This window comes from Salvelinus sp. IW2-2015, linkage group LG15, assembly GCF_002910315.2.
Source record: "Salvelinus sp. IW2-2015 linkage group LG15, ASM291031v2, whole genome shotgun sequence".
NCBI lineage: Eukaryota > Metazoa > Chordata > Actinopteri > Salmoniformes > Salmonidae > Salvelinus > Salvelinus sp. IW2-2015.
This window is the reverse complement of record NC_036855.1, coordinates 34055320-34077274: the sequence shown is the minus strand read 5'-3', so window position 1 is coordinate 34077274 and position 21955 is coordinate 34055320. Positions and strand designations below refer to the sequence as shown.

The window sequence follows — 21955 nt, the reverse complement described above, 5'->3', positions numbered from 1 at the left end:
ACATGTTCTGAATCAAGGTCTGCATCTATGGGCCTAGGTCAAAAGTAGTGCACTATACAGGGAACATGGTAACATTTGGGAAGCAATGGGGAAGCAATCCAGGTACACGCTTAGGAAAAAAAAGGTGCTATCTAGAACCTAAAATGGTTCTTCGGCTGTCCCCATATGACAACCCTTTGAAGAACATTTTTGGGTTTCATGTAGAACCCTTTCCACAGAGGGTTCTAATTTACATGGAATCCAAAATAGTTTTACCTGGAACCAAAAAGGTCTCTCCTATGGGGACAGTTGACGAACCCTTTTTTCGAAGAGTGTGTGAGCATTTCTGGTCTGTGGTCTGGTCTGTGGTCTGTTACAAAGTCCTAAATAATGATTCGCATTTTCTTTCTTCATGTAAATACATTAAGATGTAAAGGTGTAACATATACAGTATATACATTCAATATAATTTTGAGTTGAATCAAATGTTTAAACCCTTTCTCATGCTTGGAGTCTTCACAGTTTTAGCAAAAATCCTGTGACATAAAACACCACCTTTCTTTCATTATATTTATGCCGTTGTTTGTTGTTATATCATATACTAAGAGCTCTATTCAATCAAATCCGCTGTAACCGACATCCGCATAGCGGTTGTTTTGGCGGTGTCGGAGGTGGAACTGCATTTGAGCTGTCAAATCCACAAGCAGCTCCTGGCATTATACCTAAAGTGGACATTGGCATAGGCTGCACAGAGTCACATAAAAAACAAAAAATGTAGTCGATGTCCATGCCTCCGTAGAAATCTAGTTAGCATAATACAAAAATTCCCATAAAAATGTGTCTGTTTAAGCTAGAGATATGTTTTTTTTGCATGGGCTGCGTCTCAATCCACCGTGTTTGTCAGACCAGGAGATGAAAATTGGTCTTCACACGAAAACCTCTGTAGCGTACAAGTGGGTTTGGCCTACAAATTATGACCCATCTATGGAATGATGAGACACTCACGAACACGATCGTGTTCTCCGTTTTGCTGTATGTCCTCCACAAGCGTCACAGGACTCATCTGACGGAAGTACTGCCGATCTGTCAACTTCTGTCTGTAGCGACTGAACAGTTTGGGCTACACACTAATATGACCCCTCTATGGAAAGGTGAGACTCTCATGAACAAATACGTGTCGGTGTTCTCCGTGTTGCTCTAGGACGCCCACAAGCCTCACAAGTCTGAAAGTAGCCTGGTACCAGTTAAAAAAATGGATGGAAGTACAGTATACAGTGCATTCGGAAAGTATTCAGACTCCTTGACTTTACGTTACGTTACAGCCTTATTCTAAAATGGAATAAATAAATGTTTTCCCTCATCAATCTACACACAATACACCATAATGACAAGTGAAAACAGGTTTTTACATTTACATTTACATTTAAGTCATTTAGCAGACGCTCTTATCCAGAGCGACTTACAAATTGGTGCTTCACCTTATTGATATCAGTGAACAACCACTTTAAAATAGTGCATCTAACTCTTTTAAGGGGGGGGGGTTAGAAGGATTACTTTATCCTATCCTAGTATTCCTTAAGAAGGGGGGTTTCAGGTGTCTCCGGAAGGTGGTGATTGATCCGCTGACCTGCGTCGTGAGGAGTTTGTTCACATTGGGGTCGCAGAGAGCGAACAGTTTGACTGGGCTGAGCGGGAACTGTAACTTCCTCAGAGGTAGGGAGGCGAGCAGGCCAGAGTGGATGAACGCAGTGCCCTTGTTTGGGTGTAGGGCTGATCAGAGCCTGAAGGTACGGAGTGCGTTCCCCTCAACAGCTCCGTAGCAAGCACCATGGTTTGTACGGATGCGAGCTTCAACTGGAAGCAGTGAGAGAGAGCGAGGAGCGGGGTGACTGAGAGAACTAGAAATGTTTTGCAAATGTATTAAAAAAAAAAAATTGAAATAAATCAAATCAAATGTTATTTGTCACTGCGCCGAATACAACAGGTGTAGACAGTGAAATGCTTACTTACAAGCCATTAACCACAATGCAGTTTTAAGAAAGGTGTTCCTTTTGTCAGGTGTGAAAGGGCAGTGTTGAGTGCGATAGAGATTGCATCATCTGTGGATCTGTGGGGTGGTATGCAAATTGGAGTTGGCTAGGGTTTTCTGGGATAATGGGATAATGGTCTTGATGTGAGCCATGACCAGTCTTTCAAAGCACTTCATGGCTACAGATGTGAGTGCTACAGGTCGTTAGTAATTTAGGCAGGTTACCTTAGTGTTCTTGGGCACAGGGAGTATGGTGGAATGCTTGAAACATGTTGCATTACAGACTCAGACAGGGAGAAATTGAATTGTCAGTGAAGACACTTGCCAGTTGGTCAGCGCCTTGTGAATGTTGACCTGTTTAAAGGTATTTACTGACATTGGCTGCGGAGAGATGATCAACCTGTTATCCGGAACAGCTGGTGCTCTATGCATGTTTCAGTGTTACTTGCCTCGAAGCGAGCATAGAATTAATTTTGCTCATCTGGTAGGCTCGTTCAGTGGGCAGCCCTCGGCTGTGTTCCCTTTGTAGTCTGTAATAGTTTGCAAGCCCTGCCACATCCGACGAGCGTTGGAGCCTGTACGTAGATTTGATCTTATTCCTGTATTGACGCTTTGCATGTTTGATGGTTATCAGAGGGCATAGCGGGATTTCTTATAAGCTTCCGGGTTAGAGTCCCGCTCCTTGAAAGAGGCAGCTCTAGCCTTTAGCTCAGTGCGGATGTTGCCTGTAATCCATGGCTTCTGGTTGGGGTACACAAATAGCACAGTTGGTTCAGAGACTATAAAACAGCAGCCCTCCCCTCCGGCTCCATCTTCTCCCTTATTTACATAAGTATTCAGACCCTTTGCTATGAGACTCAAAATTGAGCACAGGTGTATCCTGTTTCCATTGATCATCCTTGAGATGTTTCTACAACTTGATTGAAGTCCACCTGTGGTAAATTCAGTTAATTGACAGTGCATGTCAGAGCAAAAACCAAGCCATGAGTTCGAGGGAATTGTCTGTAGAGCTCCGAGACAGGATTGTGTCGAGGCACAGATCTGGGGAAGGGTACCAAAACATTTAACATTTTTTTTAAATTGTCACATGCGACGAATACAACAGGTGTAGACCTTACCGTGAAATGCTTACTTACAAGCCCTTAACCAACAATGCAGTTCAAGAAATAGAGTTAAGAAAATATTGACTAAATTAACTAAAGTAATAAAATAAAAAAGTAACACAAGAAAATAACATAACAATAATGAGGCTATATACAGGGGGTACCGGTACAGAGTCAATGTGCGGGGGTACAGGTTAGTCAAGGTCATTTGTAAAGTGACTATGCATAGATAATAAACAGTGAGTAGCAGCAATGTAAATAGTCTGGGTGGCCATTTGATTAATTGTTCAGCAGTCTTATGGCTTGGGGTTAGAAGCTGTTCAGGAGCCTTTTGGTCCTAGACTTGGCACTCCAGTACCGATTGCCGTGCGGTAGCAGAGAGAACAGTCTATGACTTGGGTGACTGGAGTCTTTGACCATTTTTGGGGCCTTCCTCTGACACCGCCTAGTATTTAGGTCCTGGATGGCAGGAAGCTTGGCCCTAGTGATGTACTGGGCCGTACGCACTACCCTCTGTAGCGCCTTAAGGTCAGATTCTGACAGTTTCCATACCAGGCGGTGATGCAACCGGTCAGGATGCCCTTGATGGTGCAGTTGTAGAACTTATTGAGGATCTGAGGGAGAAAAGGTGTTGTCATGCCCTTTTTGCAACTGTCTTGGGGTGTTTGGACCATGATAGTTCATTGGTGATGTGGACACCAAGGAACTTGAAACTCTCGACCCGCTCCACTTCAGCCCCGTCGATATTAATGGGGGCCTGTTCTGCAGCATTGAAGGTCCTCAAGAACACAGTAGCCTCCATCATTCTTAAATGGAAGAAGTTTGGAACCACCAAGACTCTTCCTAGAGCTGGCCGCCCGGCCAAACTGAACAATCAAGGAAGAAGGGCCTTGGTCAGGGAGGTGACCAAGAACCCATGTTCACTCTGACAGAGCTCCAGAGTTCCTCTGTGGAGATGGGAGAATCTTCCAGAAAGACAACCATCTCTGCAGCACTCCACCAGTCAGGCCTTTATGGTAGAGTGGCCAGAGAGAAGCCATTCCTCAGTAAAAGGCACATGACAGCCCGCTTGGAGTTTGCCAAAAGGCACCTAAAGACTCTCAGACCATGAAAAACAAGATTCTCTAGTCAGATGAAACCAAGATTGAACTATTTTGCCTGAATGCCAAACTTCACATCTGGAGGAAACCTGGCACCATCCCTACGGTGAAGCATGGTGGTGGCAGCTTCATGCTGTGGGGATGTTTTTCAGCGGCAGGGACTGGTAGACTAGTCAGGATCGAGGTGTCACGGTGTTCCTCCTCCTCTTCGTATGAAGAGGAGGAGTAGTGATTCGACCAAGGCGCAGCGTTGTGATATGACATGATATTTATTAAAGTAAAGACGACAACACGAACTTCACTTAAAACTAAACAAAACAACAAACGGAGTAGACAAACCTGAACGTAAGGACTTACATGTAACGCAGAACGAACGGACAGGAAAATGACTACATAAAACGACGAACGAACGAAACAGTCCCGTATGGTGCAACATAGACACAGACACAGGAGACAACCACCCACAAACAAACAGTGTGAAAACACCTACCTTAATATGGCTCTCAATCAGAGGAAATGAAAACCACCTGCCTCTAATTGAGAGCCATATCAGGTCACCCTTAAACCAACATAGAAACAGAAAACATAGACTGCCCACCCAAACTCACGTCCTGACCAGCTAACACATACACAAACTAACAGAAAACAGGTCAGGAACGTGACACGAGGGAAGATGAACGGAGCAAAGTACAGAGAGATCCTTGATGAAAACATGCTCCAGAGCACTGAGGACCTCAGACTGGGGCGAAGGTTCACCTTCCAACAGGACAACGACCCTAAGCCCACAGCCAAGACAATGCAGGAGTGGCTTTAGGACAAGTCTCTTAATGTCCTTGAGTGGCCCAGCCAGTGCCCGGACTTGAACCCGATCGAACATCTCTGGAGAGACCTGAAATTAGCTGTGCAGCGACGCTCCCCATCCAACCTGCCAGAGCTTGAGAGGATCTGCAGAGAAGAATGGGAGAAACTCCCCAAATAGAGGTGTGCCAAGCTTGTAGAGTCATACCCAAGAAGACTCAAGGCTGTAATAGCTGCCAAAGGTGCTTCAACAAAGTACAAGGTAATAGGGTCTGAATCCTTATGCAAATGTTTTATTTAATTTTTAAAAATTATATATATATTTTTACAGCTTACGTCTGTGCAAATCTGTGTGTGTATAGCAATGGAATGAAACATCCAACCCAATATCTCAAGTGTCGTGCTGTAGGTTCACCACACACCCAAAGGGTTGTGGGGCAGTGTCCAGAAGCAACCCTTAGCCCCAACTCCTAGACACTTGTGGAGATGCAGTACTGCAAGAATTCCACCAAACCTACTGGAGGGTAAGGTGGCACTCTCATCATCTCAAAAGTCATCAATCCCTCTCAGATCTCCACGAGTGTCCAGACTCTGGGCAGTAGGGGCTAGGGGTTGTTTCTGGACAGGCCATGGGTATTATGATAGCTCAGTCTGTCAGTCTATCACTGTCTAAAAATGTTAATGCTTCCTCTGTCCTTGGGAGAATCTCTATTGCATTTCTTTGATTCTTCACATCCTCTCTTCTCGTCTCCTTCTTAAAATGCATTGGATGAGAAGGTCAGAGGTCCCTCCCCTCTTATTTTCTTATCCAATGGGTTTGAGAGGAGAGAGGATGTGAGGAATGAAAGAAATGCAATTGAGATTCTCCCCTTGTTTCCTCAAATCCCTCTCAAAGCACATTGGGGAGAGGAGGGAAGGTTTCTCCCCTCGGGCTCCAATGCACTTTCAAGGAGAGGCAAGGAGTGGAAGAAAAAAGGACAAAGCAATAATTTGATGTTTACTAGGCATGGCAAAGACATTTTGAATGACATGTAGATGTTTTGTTGTTGCTAGGTGGAGTTATGGTCTCATTGTGCCTATCTTGACTATTTTCCCTGCAACTACACATGTGAAGCTGCAAGAAAATAATATTTAAATGTATATCATTTTGAAATGTTCACCCCGATGTCACACATTGGCCCCTTTATTTATAAAAAGACCCATAGATTTCTTTCCTTCCATGGTATGTCTGATCTAAGAATATCACAGTCTTATTTTTTAGAGATCCAGAGTAAGGAACCACAGACACTCAAAGCATAGGTGTCCAAAGAGAAAACCACAAAAATGATGTTGCCTCTGGAGTCAGACGTCAATTGCCACACTCCTTTGTGACAATCTATTCAAAACAGTTTTTTTCAATACCCTATCCTTAGAAACTCATGTCTTCATGCGAACCATAGTGGTATAGACTGTTGCAGTGTATTTTGTAGAAAAGTGTAAATAAATAACCAAGTGTGTGTGACATCCATACCCCCTGTCTGCTGAGCACCCCTCTCTCTGTGTGTGCGTGTGTATGGTTCGGCCGTAGAGCAGTAACAGGCCTATTAAATCTCCCTGGGACTCCATCGATCTCCACATTGATCCTCTACTGCTCCAGCCTCCACCTAACAGGGGTAGTCTAGACGACGGACTAACTGCCTGGATATCGTCCACTACTACAAGGGGAAGCAACGTGTTCCACTACAGCCCGATCCCAATTCAACACACCATAAACACGGATCGGAGTTGGGGACTTTAATGGTTAGTATTGCCCTGGAGGTAAGTCTACTAAATTGGCTGTAATGGAATTATATGAGCATCATCATGTTTTTGGTTTGAATTAGATATTACTAAATGTTACAGCAGGAAAAACACCCATCGTATTTTGCGTTGTGGTATCTCTCCCTGTGACAAAGCCCAAGAGGGAAAGACAGTATGTATGGTGTGAAGAGGTCAATGGGTGAATGAGGTGAGAGACATGTCTTTGTTGAAACATGACAGAGTAAAAAAAAAAGCAGGCCAGTGCATGGAGCTGCAAGCACAACACACTTCGCACTCCTGTGTACACACACACAACACACACACACACCACACACACACACACACACACACACACAACACACACACACACACACACACACACACACACACACACCACACACACACACACACACACACACACACACACACACACACACACACACACACACACACTGTAATACCCCATCTGATTCTATACATATGACACATCTGGCAAGCACAACCTCTCCACAGGCACATGAGGGGTAGCCTAATAAAAAAAGTGCATTGCATGGACACAGCACCAGAGTGTTCTGAGAGTATGACGCGAGTGCGATAGTGTTTCAAGCTGCTTGGTGATGCAAAAAAGTGGTGACGCAAAAAGATATGTTATTGTCGAATGAATAGTCACAAGTACTACTGCTTCTCAAATTTGCGAAACAAAAAGTAAGCTTGTGTGATAACATCATCTGTTAGCTTGCCTCCCATGTTCATAGTTGAGTGATAAGGCATTTCTCCCTAACAGTAAAGATTGATGTGATTGTAAAACAAGTGCATAGTTTCAGACAGACGTTATTTGCGGCCTGGAAACCAGAAGAGCTGTTAGATGGGACAATGTGTGGGAAATCTCAACCACAATTCCCAGTGTTAGACTTTGGTTATCAAAACCAGGCTGACGGCATCCGTCATATGCTCCCAAATTGTTCTGATTAGTCCTATAGAACTGCAAGAGTCATTACATTAACAGTTATGAAAAAAATATCATGTTTCAAATCCCACTGGGCAAAAACTGCTTGAATTAACGTTGTTTCCACATCATTTCAACAAAACAAGTCAAAGTGATGACGTTGAATCCAACGTGGAAAACTGATTGAATTTGTCAAAAAGTCATCAAGGTAAGGGACATTTTATTTTCTTCACCCAACTTTTAACCTAAATCCAATGACATGTTGACATTTTAGTAGTTTTTTTCACGTTGGATTCATGTTAGTTGACAACTCAACCAAATGTAAATCAAAACTAGACGTTGAAATGACGTCTGTGCCCAGCAGGATGTTACTCTGGTATCGATGCAACGCAATCTTGTCACTGCTTCCAGCAGACCATGAAAGTACAGTTGTTTTTTGTTTTCCACTTCTGTTTGGTTCTGGTTCATGTAATTGTTGCCAATAGTACTAGTACACAATGTTTAAAGTTGATCACATGTATATAGTTTGTTATGCATGCCCCTTGACCTAATCCCAACCAAATGGGCCTCGTCATAGACGTAGACGTTTGTTTAAGACCACCCAAAAAACAGTCTAATAGCGCCCCCTCTGGATTTCTGGAGTTTTCCGATGTAGGCTCCTCTGCGTTCACTGCAGTCAAGAAATATTATGTGTGTGTGTGTACCGCAAATCCCTCAAAGTCCCCATAACGATAGTAAAACAAGGAAAATTCTCCCTCTTGGAGACATTTCCCTCATCCCCACGAGGAGTTAGATTTAGTGTTAGGGGTTAGGTTAACCCTGTTAGGGTTAGGGCTTATGGTTTAGCGTTAAGGTTAGGTTTAGGGTTAGGATTAGTGGTTAATGTTAGGCTTAGGGTTAGGGTTGAGGTTAAGGTTAGTGTTAGGTTTCTAACACTAACCTTAACCTTAACCTTAACCAGGTGCTTCTACACCTGCATTGCTTGCTGTTTGGGGTTTTAGGCTGGTTGTCTGTACAGCACTTCGAGATATTAGCTGATGTACGAAGGGCTATATAAAATAAACTCGATTTGATTTGATTTGATGATTTACAGTTAGGGGTTATGGAAAATAGGATTTCAATGGAAATCAATTTTAGGTCCCCAAAAGGATAGTAAAACATATGGTGTGTGTGTGTGGCTCACCAACAGCACACATACACAAACATTCTCTCATCAGAGGAGGCTGGTTTGATGTTCATGATAACATGTTTTCTTGTATGCCGAATAAGCCAGATATTGTTGTTGTGGAGGGAAGTGGGCTGCTCATTTGATAGTTACAAGGAGCAGGCCTAATCTGACAAGCCCCTCATATCACACCTAGTCGGCCTGGGATACAGATGCAAGTTGGTGGCATTGATATTTGTCAGTCTGGAACACGTACATAGGCTTACGGTACGTGGCCTTCAGATTGCAGGCCTGCTTAAGAGTAGAGCAAAACAACTCTGTTTCAGCCGGTATGGCCAGCCTAGCTGTGTGGAGGAGAATGTACTGCTCTGTTTCAGCCGTTATGGCCAGCCTAGCTGTGTGGAGGAGAAGGTACTGCTCTGTTTCAGCCGTTATGGCCAGCCTAGCTGTGTGGAGGAGAATGTACTGCTCTGTTTCAGCCGTTATGGCCAGCCTAGCTGTGTGGAGGAGAAGCTACTGCTCTGTTTCAGCCGTTATGGCCAGCCTAGCTGTGTGGAGGAGAATGTGCTGCTCTGTTTCAGTCGTTATGGGCAGCCTAGCTGTGTGGAGGAGAATGTACTGCTCTGTTTCAGCCGTTATGGCCAGCCTAGCTGTGTGGAGGAGAATGTGCTGCTCTGTTTCAGCCATTATGGCCAGCCTAGCTGTGTGGAGGAGAATGTGCTTTTGTTTCCTTAAGTGTCCTAGCATCAATGACCTTTGAAATGTTTGAATCCTTTATGATGTAACGTGATTTGCGGATTCAAATAAAGTATTTAAAGTGTGTGTGTGTGTGTGTGTGTGGTGTGCGTGTGTGTTTGCGCGTGCGTGTGTGTGCGTGCGCTTGCGTGTGTGTGTGCATGCATATTTTGCAAGGTTGTGTTTGTGCACATGTGTATTGTATGTGACTGCCTCTACGTGGCATCCATGTACACTTTCATCAATATAGTGTGTGCTCAAGGGCCTCCCGGGTGGCGCAGTGGTCTAGGGCACTGCATCGCAGCGCTAGCTGCGCCACCAGAGACTCTGGGTTCGCGCCCAGGCTCTGTCGCAGCAGGCCGCGACCGGGAGGTCCGTGGGGCGACGCACAATTGGCCTAGCGTTGTCCGGGTTAGGGAGGGTTTGGCCGGTAGGAATATCCTTGTCTCATCGCGCACCAGCGACTCCTGTGGCAGGCCGGGCGCAGTGCGCGCTAACCAAGGGAGCCAGGTGCACGGTGTTTCCTCCGACACATTGGTGCGGCTGGCTTCCGGGTTGGAGGCGCGCTGTGTTAAGAAGCAGTGCGGCTTGGTTGGGTTGTGTTTCGGAGGACGCATGGCTTTCGACCTTCGTCTCTCCCGAGCCCGTACGGGAGTTGTAGCGATGAGACAAGATAGTAATTACTAGCAATTGGATACCAGGAAAATTGGGGAGAAAAGGGGGTAAAAATTTAAATTAATAAAAATAAAAATAAAATTTAGTGTGTGCTCTGTGCTGGCGTTGTCCTGCCGTGGCATGATGTGTGTATGACATTATAACAGATGAGTGGTGTAATGTTCGATATTGCTGAGAGTGTGTGATGTGTATTAATGACGTTAGGAGGAAGGAAGGGCAGGTCTTCATCAGGGTCCAGCTGATTAACGAGCAGTCCTTCAGTTCTGTCCATGTCCCCAACACTAATGGGACTGGCTGCCTGATGGATTTTCATACATCTATAATTATAACTCAGTTATAAGCCCTACATCAACCCCCAAAGACTGTCTCTGAGCTCACACCAAAGTTGTTTAGTGATTGTGTGTCCTTGGATGTTTGATTAGCTTCTTGTTTTCATTTTCATGCTGGTTACAACCAGTGGTTCGATTGAGGATTCATAGGTAAGGGAGTTCTATTTAGAGGGGTTAGGGAGAGGGTAATGGCTAGGGTTAGGGTTGAGCCAGGGTTGAACATAAGGGTTGAAGTTGTGGTTAGGGTTAGGATTGAGTCGGGGTGTAGACATAAAGCTAGGGTTAGGATTTAGGGCTATGGCTAGGGTTATGACTAGGGTTAGAGTTGAACTATGGCTTTGACATGAAGCTAGGGTTAAAGTTAGGGTCATGGCTGGGGTTAGAGTTGCACTGAGGTGTGGACATGAACCTAGGGATAGGGTCTACTGTCTTGTGTATTTCTGCAAAACGCAGGTTAAGACAATCTTCATGCCTCTGTCTCAAATGGTCAGTAAGCGCTTGGAACAGTTCGTTAGAGATAAACAGTCTGCCGCTGATAGAGACCCTCATTATCAGCTACTTTTACGGACCACTAATCACTAGCTACAGACAAAACTGACAAACAGGTCAAAACTATCTCATTTCAACCAATAGGCTGAAGTCAAAACGATTAAGATTTGAAATGGATATTTATTATGATGCATTTGAGGTGTAGGACAACACTCGGGCTAGGCCATAGGGCCATGATTGGTGAGAGGAGTTTGCCACTGTAAGGGGATGTTGGAATATACCATTGCAGGCGGACAAATGATATTATTCTTCTGAGTTATGATTAATTACTAATTAGGAATGTTTAAAACAGCAATAAACACAAGCCATGAAATTCTATTCCATAAGATTCATTCCATTGCCAGTAATATCCTACAGGGTATTTCCAGTTCACTGTTTCTTTTATAAGGCCCTTATTCATTAGCCTTATCTATCAGTCTGGACATTGAGTAAAGTTCTACTGACCAAGGCTACACTTCAGGTGCCTTGAACACCTACAGTACCTTCAGAAAGTATTCAGACCCCTTTACTTTTTTTCACATTTTTAAGGGTCTGAATACTTATGTAAATGTAATATATCCATTTTTTTATTTAAAAAAATATTTAAATATTTTAAAAACCCGTTTTTGCTTTGTCATTATGGGGTATTGTGTGTTTTTAAATATATATTTATTTATTTATTTCACCTTTAATTAACCAGGTAGGCTAGTTGAGAACAAGTTCTCATTTACAACTGCGACCTGGCCAAGATAAAGCAAAGCAGTGAGACACAAACAACAACACAGAGTTACACATAGAATAAACAAACATACACACAATAATACAATAGAAAAATTTAATATACAGTGTGTGCAAATGAGGTAGGATAAGAGGGTAAGGCAATAAATAGGCCATAGTGGCGAAATAATTACAATATATCAATTAAACACTGGAGTGATAGATGTGCAGAAGATGAGTGTGCAAGTAGAGATACTGGGGTGCAAAGGAGCAAAATAAATAACAGTATGGGGATGAGGTAGTTGGATGGGCTATTTACAGGTGCAGTGATCTGTTAGCTGCTCTGACAGCTGGTGCTTAAAGTTAGTGAGGGAGATATGAGTCTCCAGCTTCAGTGATTTTTGCAATTTGTTCCAGTCATTGGCAGCAGAGAACTGGAAGGAAAGGCGGCCAAAGGAGGAATTGGCTTTGGGGGTGACCAGTGAAATATACCTGCTGGAGCGCGTGCTACGGGTGGGTGCTGCTATGGTGACCAGTGAGCTGAGATAAGGTGAGGCTTTACCTAGCAAAGACTTATAGATGACCTGGAGCCAGTGGGTTTGGCGACAAATATGAAGCGAGGGCCAGCCAACAAGAGCATACAGGTCGCAGTGGTGGGTAGTATATGGGGTTGTGGTGACAAAACGGCCTGCACTGTGATAGCCTGCATCCAATTTGCTGAGTAGAGTGTTGGAGGCTATTTTGTAAATTACATCGCCGAAGTCAAGGATCGGTAGGATAGTCAGTTTTACGAGGGTATGTTTGGCAGCATGAGTGAAGGATGCTTTGTTGCGAAATAGGTTCTAGATTCTAAATTTAATTTTGGATTGGAGATGCTTAATGTGAGTCTGGAAGGAGAGTTTACAGTCTAACCAGACACCTAGGTATTTGTAGTTGTCCACATATTCTAAGTCAGAACCGTCCAGAGACGGGTGGGCAGGTGTGGGCAGCGATCGGTTGAAGAGCATGCATTTAGTTTTACTTGCATTTAAGAGCAGTTGGAGGCCATGGAAGGAGAGTTGTATGGCATTGAAGCTCATCTGGAGGTCAGTTAACACAGTGTCCAAAGAAGGGACAGAAGTATACAGAATGGTGTCGTCTGCGTAGAGGTGGATCAGAGAATCACCAGCAGCAAGAGCGACATCATTGATGTATACAGAGAAGAGAGTCGGCCCGAGAATTGAACCACAACAGAATTGAACCACAACAGGCCCTCCGATTTGACACACTGAACTCTATCAGAGAAGTAGTTGGTGAACCARGCGAGRYAGTCATTTGAGAAACCAAGSCKGTTGAGTCTGCCGATAAGAATGTGGTGATTGACAGAGTCAAAAGCCTTGGCCAGGTCGATAAATACAGCTGCACAATATTGTCTCTTATCGATGGCTGTTATGATATTGTTTCGGACCTTGAGCGTGGCTGAGGTGCACCCATGACCAGCTCGGAAACCAGATTGCATAGCGGAGAAGGTACGGTGGGATTCAAAATGGTCGGTGATCTGTTTGTTAACTTGGCTTTCCAAGACCTTGGATAGATATAGGTCTGTAGCAGTTTGGGTCTAGAGTGTCTCCCCCTTTGAAAAGGTGGATGACCGCAGCAGCTTTCCAATCTTTGGGGATCTCAAACGATACGAAAGAGAGGTTGAACAGGCTAGTAATAGGGGTTGCAACAATTTCGGTGGATCATTTTAGAAAGAGAGGGTCCAGATTGTCTAGCCCGGCTGATTTGTAGGGGTTCAGATTTTGCAGCTCTTTCAGAACATCTGCTATCTGGATTTGAGTGAAGGAGGCTTGGGCAAGTTGCTGTGGGGGGTGCAGGGCTGTTGACCGGGGTAGGGTTAGCCAGGTGGAAAGCATGGCGAGCCATGGAAAAATGCTTCTTGAAATTCTCAATTATCGTGGCTTTATCTGTGGTGACATTGTTTCCTAGCCTCAGTGCAGTGGGCAGCTGGGAGGAGGTGCTCTTTTTCTCCATGGACTTTACAGTGTCCCAAAACTTTTTGGAGTTTGTGCTACAGGATACACATTTCTGTTTGAAAAAGCTAGTGTCACGCCCTGACCATAGAGAGCCTGTTATTCTCTATGTTGGTTAGGTCGGGGTGTGACTAGGGTGTGTCATCTAGGTAATTATATATCTATGTTGGCCTGGTATGATTCCCAATCAGAGGCAGCTGTTTATCGTTGTCTCTGATTGGGGATCATATTTAGGCAGCCATTTCCCCTTTGTGGGATCTTGTCTAGGTATAGTTGCCTGTGAGCACTACTCTGAGCTTTACGTTTCATTTGTTTGCTTTATTGTTTTTGTTATTTGAGTTTTCTCTTCCTAATAAAAATGATGGAAACATACCACGCTGCATTTTGGTCCACTCCTTATGACGATCGTGACAGCTAGCCTTTGCATTCCTAACTGCCTGTGTATATTGGTTACTAACTTCCCTGAAAAGTTGCATATCGCAGGGGCATTTCGATGCTCATGCAGTACGCCACAGGATGGTTTTGTGCTGGTCAAGGGCAGTCAGGTCTGGAGTGAACAATGGGCTATATCTGTTCCTGTTTTTTTTTTTTAAATGAATGGGGCATGCTTATTTAAGATGGCGAGGAAAGCACTTTTAAAGAATAACCAGGCATCCTCTACTGACAGAATGAGGTCAATATCCTTCCAGGATACCCGGGCCAGGTTGATTAGAAAGGCTTGCTAGCAGAAATGTTTTAGGGAGCGTTTGACAGTGATGAGGGGTGGTCGTTTGACCGCAGACCCATTACGGACGCAGGCAATGAGGCAGTGATCGCTGAGATCCTGGTTGAAAACAGCAGAGGTGTATTTGGAGGGCAGGTTGGTTAGGATGATATCTATGAGGGTGCCCGTGTTTACGGATTTGTGGTAGGTTCATTGATAATTTGTGTGAGATTGAGGGCATCAAGCTTAGATTGTAGGATGGTCGGGGTGTTAAGCATGTCCCAGTTTAGGTCACCTAACAGCACGAGCTCTGAAGATAGATGGGGGGCAATCAATTCACATATGGTGTCCAGGGCACAGCTGGGGGCAGAAGGTGGTCTATAGCAAGCGGCAACGGTGAGAGACTTGTTTCTGGAAAGATGGATTTTTAAAAGTAGAAGCTCAAATTGTTTGGGCACAGACCTGGATAGTAGTAGATTGCAACTCTGCCCCCTTTGGCAATTCTATCTGGTCGGAAAATGGTATAGTTAGGGATGGAAATTTCAGGGTTTTCCATCCCTAACTATACCAGGGTTCAGACACGGCTAAGACATCCGGGTTGGCAGAGTGTGCTAAAGCAGTGAATAAAACAAACTTAGGGAAAAGGTTTCTAATGTTAACATGCATGAAACCAAAGCTTTTACGGTTACAGAAATCAACAAATGAGAGCACCTGGGGAATGGGAGTGGACCTAGGCACTGCAGGGCCTGGATTAACCTCTACATCAGCAGATGAACAATGGAGGAGTAGGATAAGGGTACTGCAAAAGGCTATAAGAACTGGTCGTCTAGTACGTTTGGAACAGAGAGTAAAGGGAGCACAGTAGAATAGATTCAAGGCATAATGTACAGACAAAGGTAGGGTAGGATGTGAATACAATGGAGGTAAACCTATGCATTGAGTGACGATGAGAGAGCTATTGTCTCTAGAAACATCCTTTAAACCAGGTGAGGTCACAGCGATTCAGACAGCTAGCGGGCCGGGGAAAGCAAGCTAGCAGAAGGGCCTTAGAGGGACATCGCGACGGAAGAAGTCTATTGTAGCCCCCTTGTGCTGTTATGTTGGCGGACCAGCCGTGATGGATCAGCAGGGCTCTGTGTGGTGCAAGGGTCCAGGCCAATTGGCAAAATAGGTATAGTGTCCAAAGAATTTGTCTGATGGGCCTCTTCAGCTAACAGTCCGATATACTCTAGACAGCTAGCGGGCTGCGGCTAGCAGGCTAGCAGATGGGCATTCAGGGGACGTCGCAACGGAGGAGCCAGTTGAAAAAAACCGTAGGGCAGATTACGTCAGTAGTCCAGTCGGGATGGATCGGCGGGGCTCCGTGTCGGCAGTAAAAGGGGTCCAGGCCAATTGGCAAAATAGGTATTGTAGCCCAAGGAGTGGCTGATGGACCTCTTCGGCTAGACGGGAGATGGGCCTAGCAAAGGCTAGCTCCAGGCAAATTGGTTCTTGCTTCGGGACAGAAACGTTAGCCAGGAGTGGCCACTCGGATAGCAGCTAGCTAGCTGCGATGATCCAGGTGAAAGGGTTCAGAGCTTGCGGTAGGAATCCGGAGATATGGAGAAAAATAAGTCCGATTTGCTCTCGTTTGAATCGCGCTGTGCAGACTGGCAAGAGTTGTCCGGGCTAAAGGTTAGCTGATGACCACTAGCAGTGGCTAACTGACTAGTAGCTAGTTAGCTGGCTAGCTTCTGTTCGGGGTTCCGGTTCTAAAGTAAAGAAAATAGCCGATCCATACCACATTGGGTGAGGCAGATTGCAGGTGAGTATGTTGTAGTTGAGGTTAAGAAAAATATAAAATAAAATAAGCGAAGAAAAAAGATATAAAAAGATATATACACGGGACAAAGACGTCGAAGACGTCTGACTGCTACGCCATCTTGGACATTATGTGTAGAATAAGGCTGTTACATAAGAAAATGTGGAAAAGGTAAATGAGTCTGAATACTTTCTGAATGCACTGTATTACTTCATCACATGGGACACAAGTCACATGATTGAAGTGGTTTGGTTATTATTCACAACTGCTTGTGTAAACTAAACTGAACCAATCAGGGTTGAGTAAAACCTTGGGGATACAGTATTGATGCATTGGAAATATAMATTGAGTTAATATCGCCATAGAGGATGGAGAGGTATTCTGCGATACGTTAGCATTGGTTAGCTCCACTCACCCCCAGCATGAGCTCAGCAAGGTAAGGCCATGTAGAAGATAAACGTCTCACTGATAAGAGCAGGTACTACAAAAGCCTGTATCTCTACCTGAGCGTCACTACAACCACTGATAAAAGGGCCTTTTCATCAGTGTGTTCAGGAGGGCAGGAAAGCAGCCATTCATGATCTTTAACCTGCATGTGTTGATTCACAAACAGTAAAAGACTAGGGGGTTAGAGCAGGATGGACTGGGGCTCGTTAGCGCTTCAGGGTAAAATGAGAGGCACAGGAAAACCTAGCGACTACTCATGCATGCAATATGCTGAAATGCACATTGATGTTTTATAAGTATTCACAAGAGCTCATGACTGCTTTACAGTCTGTGTAAACATCTATTAATGCATTAATATAATGCAGTGTTTCTTATTCCTGGTCCTGGGGATCCAAGGGGTGCACATTTGTGTTTTTGTCCCTAGCACTACACACCTGATTCCAATAATAAACTAATCAAACCTTTGATTAGTGTAATCAGGTGTGTGTATGCCTTTTGGTCCTCAGGACCAGGATTAAGAAACACTGATGTAATGCAAGACACCACGTCTTTGAGTTTGTGATGAAGCCCTTCATAATCAAAATGCATTATGTTGACATTATTATACTTACAAAATTAATACATTTGAACACATATGGAATCATGTAGTAACCAAAAAAGTGTTAAACAAATCAAAATATGTTTTATATTTGAGACTCTTCAAAGTAGCCACCCTTTGCCTTGATGACAGCTTTGCACACTCTTGGCATTCTCTCAACCAGCTTCATGAGGTAGTCACCTGGAATGCATTTCAATTAACAGGTGTGCCCTGTTAAAAGTTAATTTGTGGAATTTCTTTCCTTCTTAATGCATTTGAGCCAATCAGTTGTGTGGTATTCAGAAGATAGCCCTATTTGGTAAAATACCATATTATGGCAAGAACAGCTCAAATCACCAAAGAGAAACAACAGTCCATCATTACTTTAAGACATGAAGGTCAGTCAATCCGGAACATTTCAAGAACTTTGAAAGTTTCTTCAAAAACCATCTAGCACTATGATAAAACTGGCTCTCATGAGGCCCACCACAGGAAAGGAAGACCCAGAGTTACCTCTGCTGCAGAGGATACGTTCATTAGAGTTACCAGCCTCAGAAATCAGCAATTAACCGTACCTCAGATTGCAGCCCAAATAAATGCTTCAGAGTTCAAGTAGCAGACACATCTCAACATTAACTGTTCAGAGGAGACTGCGTGAATCAGGCCTTCATGGTCAAATTGCTGCAAAGAAACCACTACTAAAGGACACACAAAAAATAAGAGACTTTCTTGGGCCAAGAAACACAAGCAAAGGACATTAGACCGGCGGAAATCTGTCCTTTTGTCTGATGAGTCCAAATTTGAGATTTTTGGTTCCAACCTCCGTGTCTTTGTGAGACGTAGAGTAGGTGGATGGATGATCTTCGCATGTGTGGTTCCAACTGTGAAGCATGGAGGAGGTGTGATGGTGTTGGGGTGCTTTACTGGTGACAAATACAAATACATTTGTGTCCAAACTTTTGACTGGTACTGTATATTTTTCAACCATTTTCCATCCCAAAAATAAGGAATAAGCAAAGGCTTTGATTTCTGGTTAGACAGATGGAAAAGCGATCAGATAAATTCTTAAAAAGGTATTAGACATAAATCAAAACAGATGAAGCTGATTGAGCGAATGCTTAGAGTGTGCAAAGCTGTCATCAAGGCAAAGGATGAATGAGTAGGTGTGTCCAATAAAATGCAAATTAATTACTTATAAAAATCATACAATGTGATTTTCTGGATATTTTATTTATTTATATATTTGATAAATACATTTCCCACATATATTTAAATATTATTATATTTTATTGAAATATATTCCAATATATCATTTTTCTGTATGTGCGATTTACTCCTGGAAGAGTACTTGGAAGAATGCGTGTGTGTGTGTGTGCGTGTGTGCGTGCGTGCGCGCATGTGGCATAAACTTTCTGAAAGGTGAAACGCTGCTTAAAATTATACTATGTTAAAAATATATCGTAAGAAAACATGTTGTATAAACAACTGGACTTTAATTCTGTCAGTCGCCTTTATAATGAATGATAAGGCAAACAAATACACACACACACACACATAGATAAAGACACAGGCTTTGTGGCTGTAATTTCACACATCCAGAACATAAAACTTTCAAAACAGAGGCATGATATTAACAATTGGTGTCTTATCAACTGCTGAAATACACAGCTTGCTTCTTTTCTTTGCAGACCAAATAATATTTAAAATGTTGAGATAAATAGAGAGTGAATAGCGCTTGCTTGCTATTGGCCCCAGGTGTGGCAACAAGCAGGACATGGTGGCCTCAGAGATGTGTGTGTTTTGTGGGGGGGGAGCACTCAGGTGTGTGTGTGTGTGTGTGTGTGTGCGGTGGAGCAGAGCTCAGGTGATGACGGTGGGGCCGCGGTGTCCTGTTCTCTCGTGGATGTCAGAGATCTTCAGGGCAATGGCGATGAGGGGACCCAGCACCGCCTGGGACACAGAACACACACACAGCTTTATACGCACTTTACACAAAGCACTAATACTGGCAATGGGGGGGGGACCAAGCACCGCCTGGTATACAGACAGCACACACTGCTTTATACACACTTCACACATTACTGCCACTACTTCAGGCTTTCTTTTCTAATGGCGAATGCCCATAGAGACCTTGAAAGGATGCACTACCACTGCTCATGTTCCAATAAGTGTACAATGTACGTGTGGTATTGGTATACTAGCAACATAGTTACAGCATACTCAAAATGCAGGACGGCCAAGGGACAGTGACTGAGAATATGTTAATCCCTTACGTCCCTGTGTAAAAGGCATTGAAGGTAATCAGTAGTAGTGGTAGATTATAAGCATGAATGCATTGGCATTCTCCTTAACTAGACAGCCCTAACCCCAGAGCCTTCTACACTACCCACATTGGTTCCTACTAAGAATCCAGTGTTGGGGAGTAGTGAACTACATATAGCTGTACTGTACAAACTTAATCAAGTATCTAAAACCAGCTTCAGAAATCAGGTGTATACTGTACTCCACCAAAACAAATGACAACAGCCTGAACATAAAAGCAAAAGCCCTCCAGTCTTACAGATAACTGTCCAACCAGACACCATAAACATCAACTCTATACACACTGAAGATACAGTATGGCAATTCTTTATAGGTTAAGTATTTAACAGCTGTTATCATTTCATTGGGTTTGTTTAGTAAGGGAGGACTCACCTCCAGTCACTAGTGAAAGTCTACAGACCCCTTTCACAGTCGTCACATTTTCTGCCTTAAAATTCATTTTAAAACTGGAATACATCGTTTTTTCCCCCAAACCAATCAACATATATGTGTTTTTGCATGTATGTTGATTGGTTTAATAGGGGGCGCCATTTTCACTTTGGGAAAAAATAGTGCCCAAATTAAATGGCCTCGTACTCTGTTCTAGATCATATGATATGCATATTATTATTACTATTGGATAGAAAACACTCTGAAGTTTCTAAAACTGTTTGAATTATATCTGTGAGTAAAACAGAACTCATTTGGCAGGCAAACTTCCAAACAGGAAGTGAAAATTCTGAAATGGGTCTCTGTGAAAGGCTTCGCCTATTCAATTGCCTTGTATTTATGGATATGTATGCACTTCATACGCCTTCCACTAGATGTCAACAGGCAGTAGAACGTTGAATGAGGTGTCTAGCCTGATGTGGGACCGAATGAGAGCTTTTGGAGTGACAGATCAGCCATATTGGCAGTATTTTGCTGCGCACCTGGGTGCACCATATCGTTGTCTGCAATGCCTTAGGTAGACACGAAGAAATGCTCCGTCTGGGACGTTATTGGATACATACGAGAAAAACATCCTAAAGATGGATTCTCAACTGAGTTTGACCAGTTTATTCGACTTTTATTATCACTTTTTGAATTTTTCGTTCCATGCGTCAAACTTTCATGGACACGTGAGCTACACATGCTAGCCAAAGTTGCTAATTCGACAGAAGAAATGGACATTCTAAAACAAAACAACGATTTATTGTGGAACAAGGATTCCTGGCACTGCATTCTGATGAAAGTTCATCAAAGGTAAGAGAATATTTATGATGTTATTTCGTATTTTTGTTGAATATGTTGACTCCAACATGGCGGAGAATGGCTGAGCGCTGKCTCAGATTATTGTATGCTGTGCTTTTTACTAAAGTAATTTTTTTAAATCTAACACAGCGGTTGCATTAAGAACCAGTGTATCTTTAATTATATGTCAAACTTTGCTGAAAAATACATGTTGATGATGAGTTTTTCTGTTAGATTACGTGACTCTCTAAAATTTCTCCGGACAATTTGGAGCATTTTGGCGACATGTTCACAATGTAAAACCAGGATTTGTAGCTATAAATATGCACATTTTCGAACAAAACATAAATGTATTGTATAACATGATGTTATAAGACTGTCATCTGATGAAGTTGTTCAAAGGTTAGTGATTATTTTTATCTCTATTTGTGGGTTTTGTGAAAGCTATCTTTGCGGTGAAAAAATGGCTTTGTGTTTTGGGCTATTGTGGTGAGCTAACATAAATATATGTTGTGTTTTCGCTGTAAAACATTTAAAAAATCGGACTTGTTGGCTGGATTCACAAGATGTTTATCTTTAATTATGTGTACAACATGTATTTTTCATAAATGTTTTATGATGAGTATTTCTGTATTTCACGTTGCTCTCTGTAATTATTCCGGCTGTTTTGGAGCCATTTATGATCATGGCACCAATGTAAAACCAGGATTTGTAGCTATAAATATGCACATTTTCGAACAAAACATAAATGTATTGTATAACATCTGTCTCTTATACACATCTAGATGTGTATAAGAGACAGCTATTGTGGTGAGCTAACATAAATATATGTTGTGTTTTCGCTGTAAAACATTTAAAAAATCGGACTTGTTGGCTGGATTCACAAGATGTTTATCTTTAATTTGCTGTATTGGACTTGTGATTTCATGATATTTATATGCTATTATTTACTTGTGGCGCTATGCTAGGCTATGCTAGTCAGCGTTTCTGATGAGGAG

At 43.1% G+C, this 21955-nt stretch overlaps 1 protein-coding gene across 1 annotated transcript in view; it reads right to left on the bottom strand.

The window, feature by feature from the left end:
* Positions 1-18634: 18634 nt before the first annotated feature.
* pgm5 (phosphoglucomutase 5) overlaps positions 18635-21955 on the bottom strand; it is a 36687-nt gene continuing 33366 nt past the window's right edge. The window contains exon 10 of the mRNA XM_070446836.1: positions 18635-19529. Coding sequence (XP_070302937.1) covers positions 19284-19529 — 246 coding nt within the window. The 3' untranslated portion in view covers positions 18635-19283. The remainder of the gene's footprint in view (positions 19530-21955) is intronic.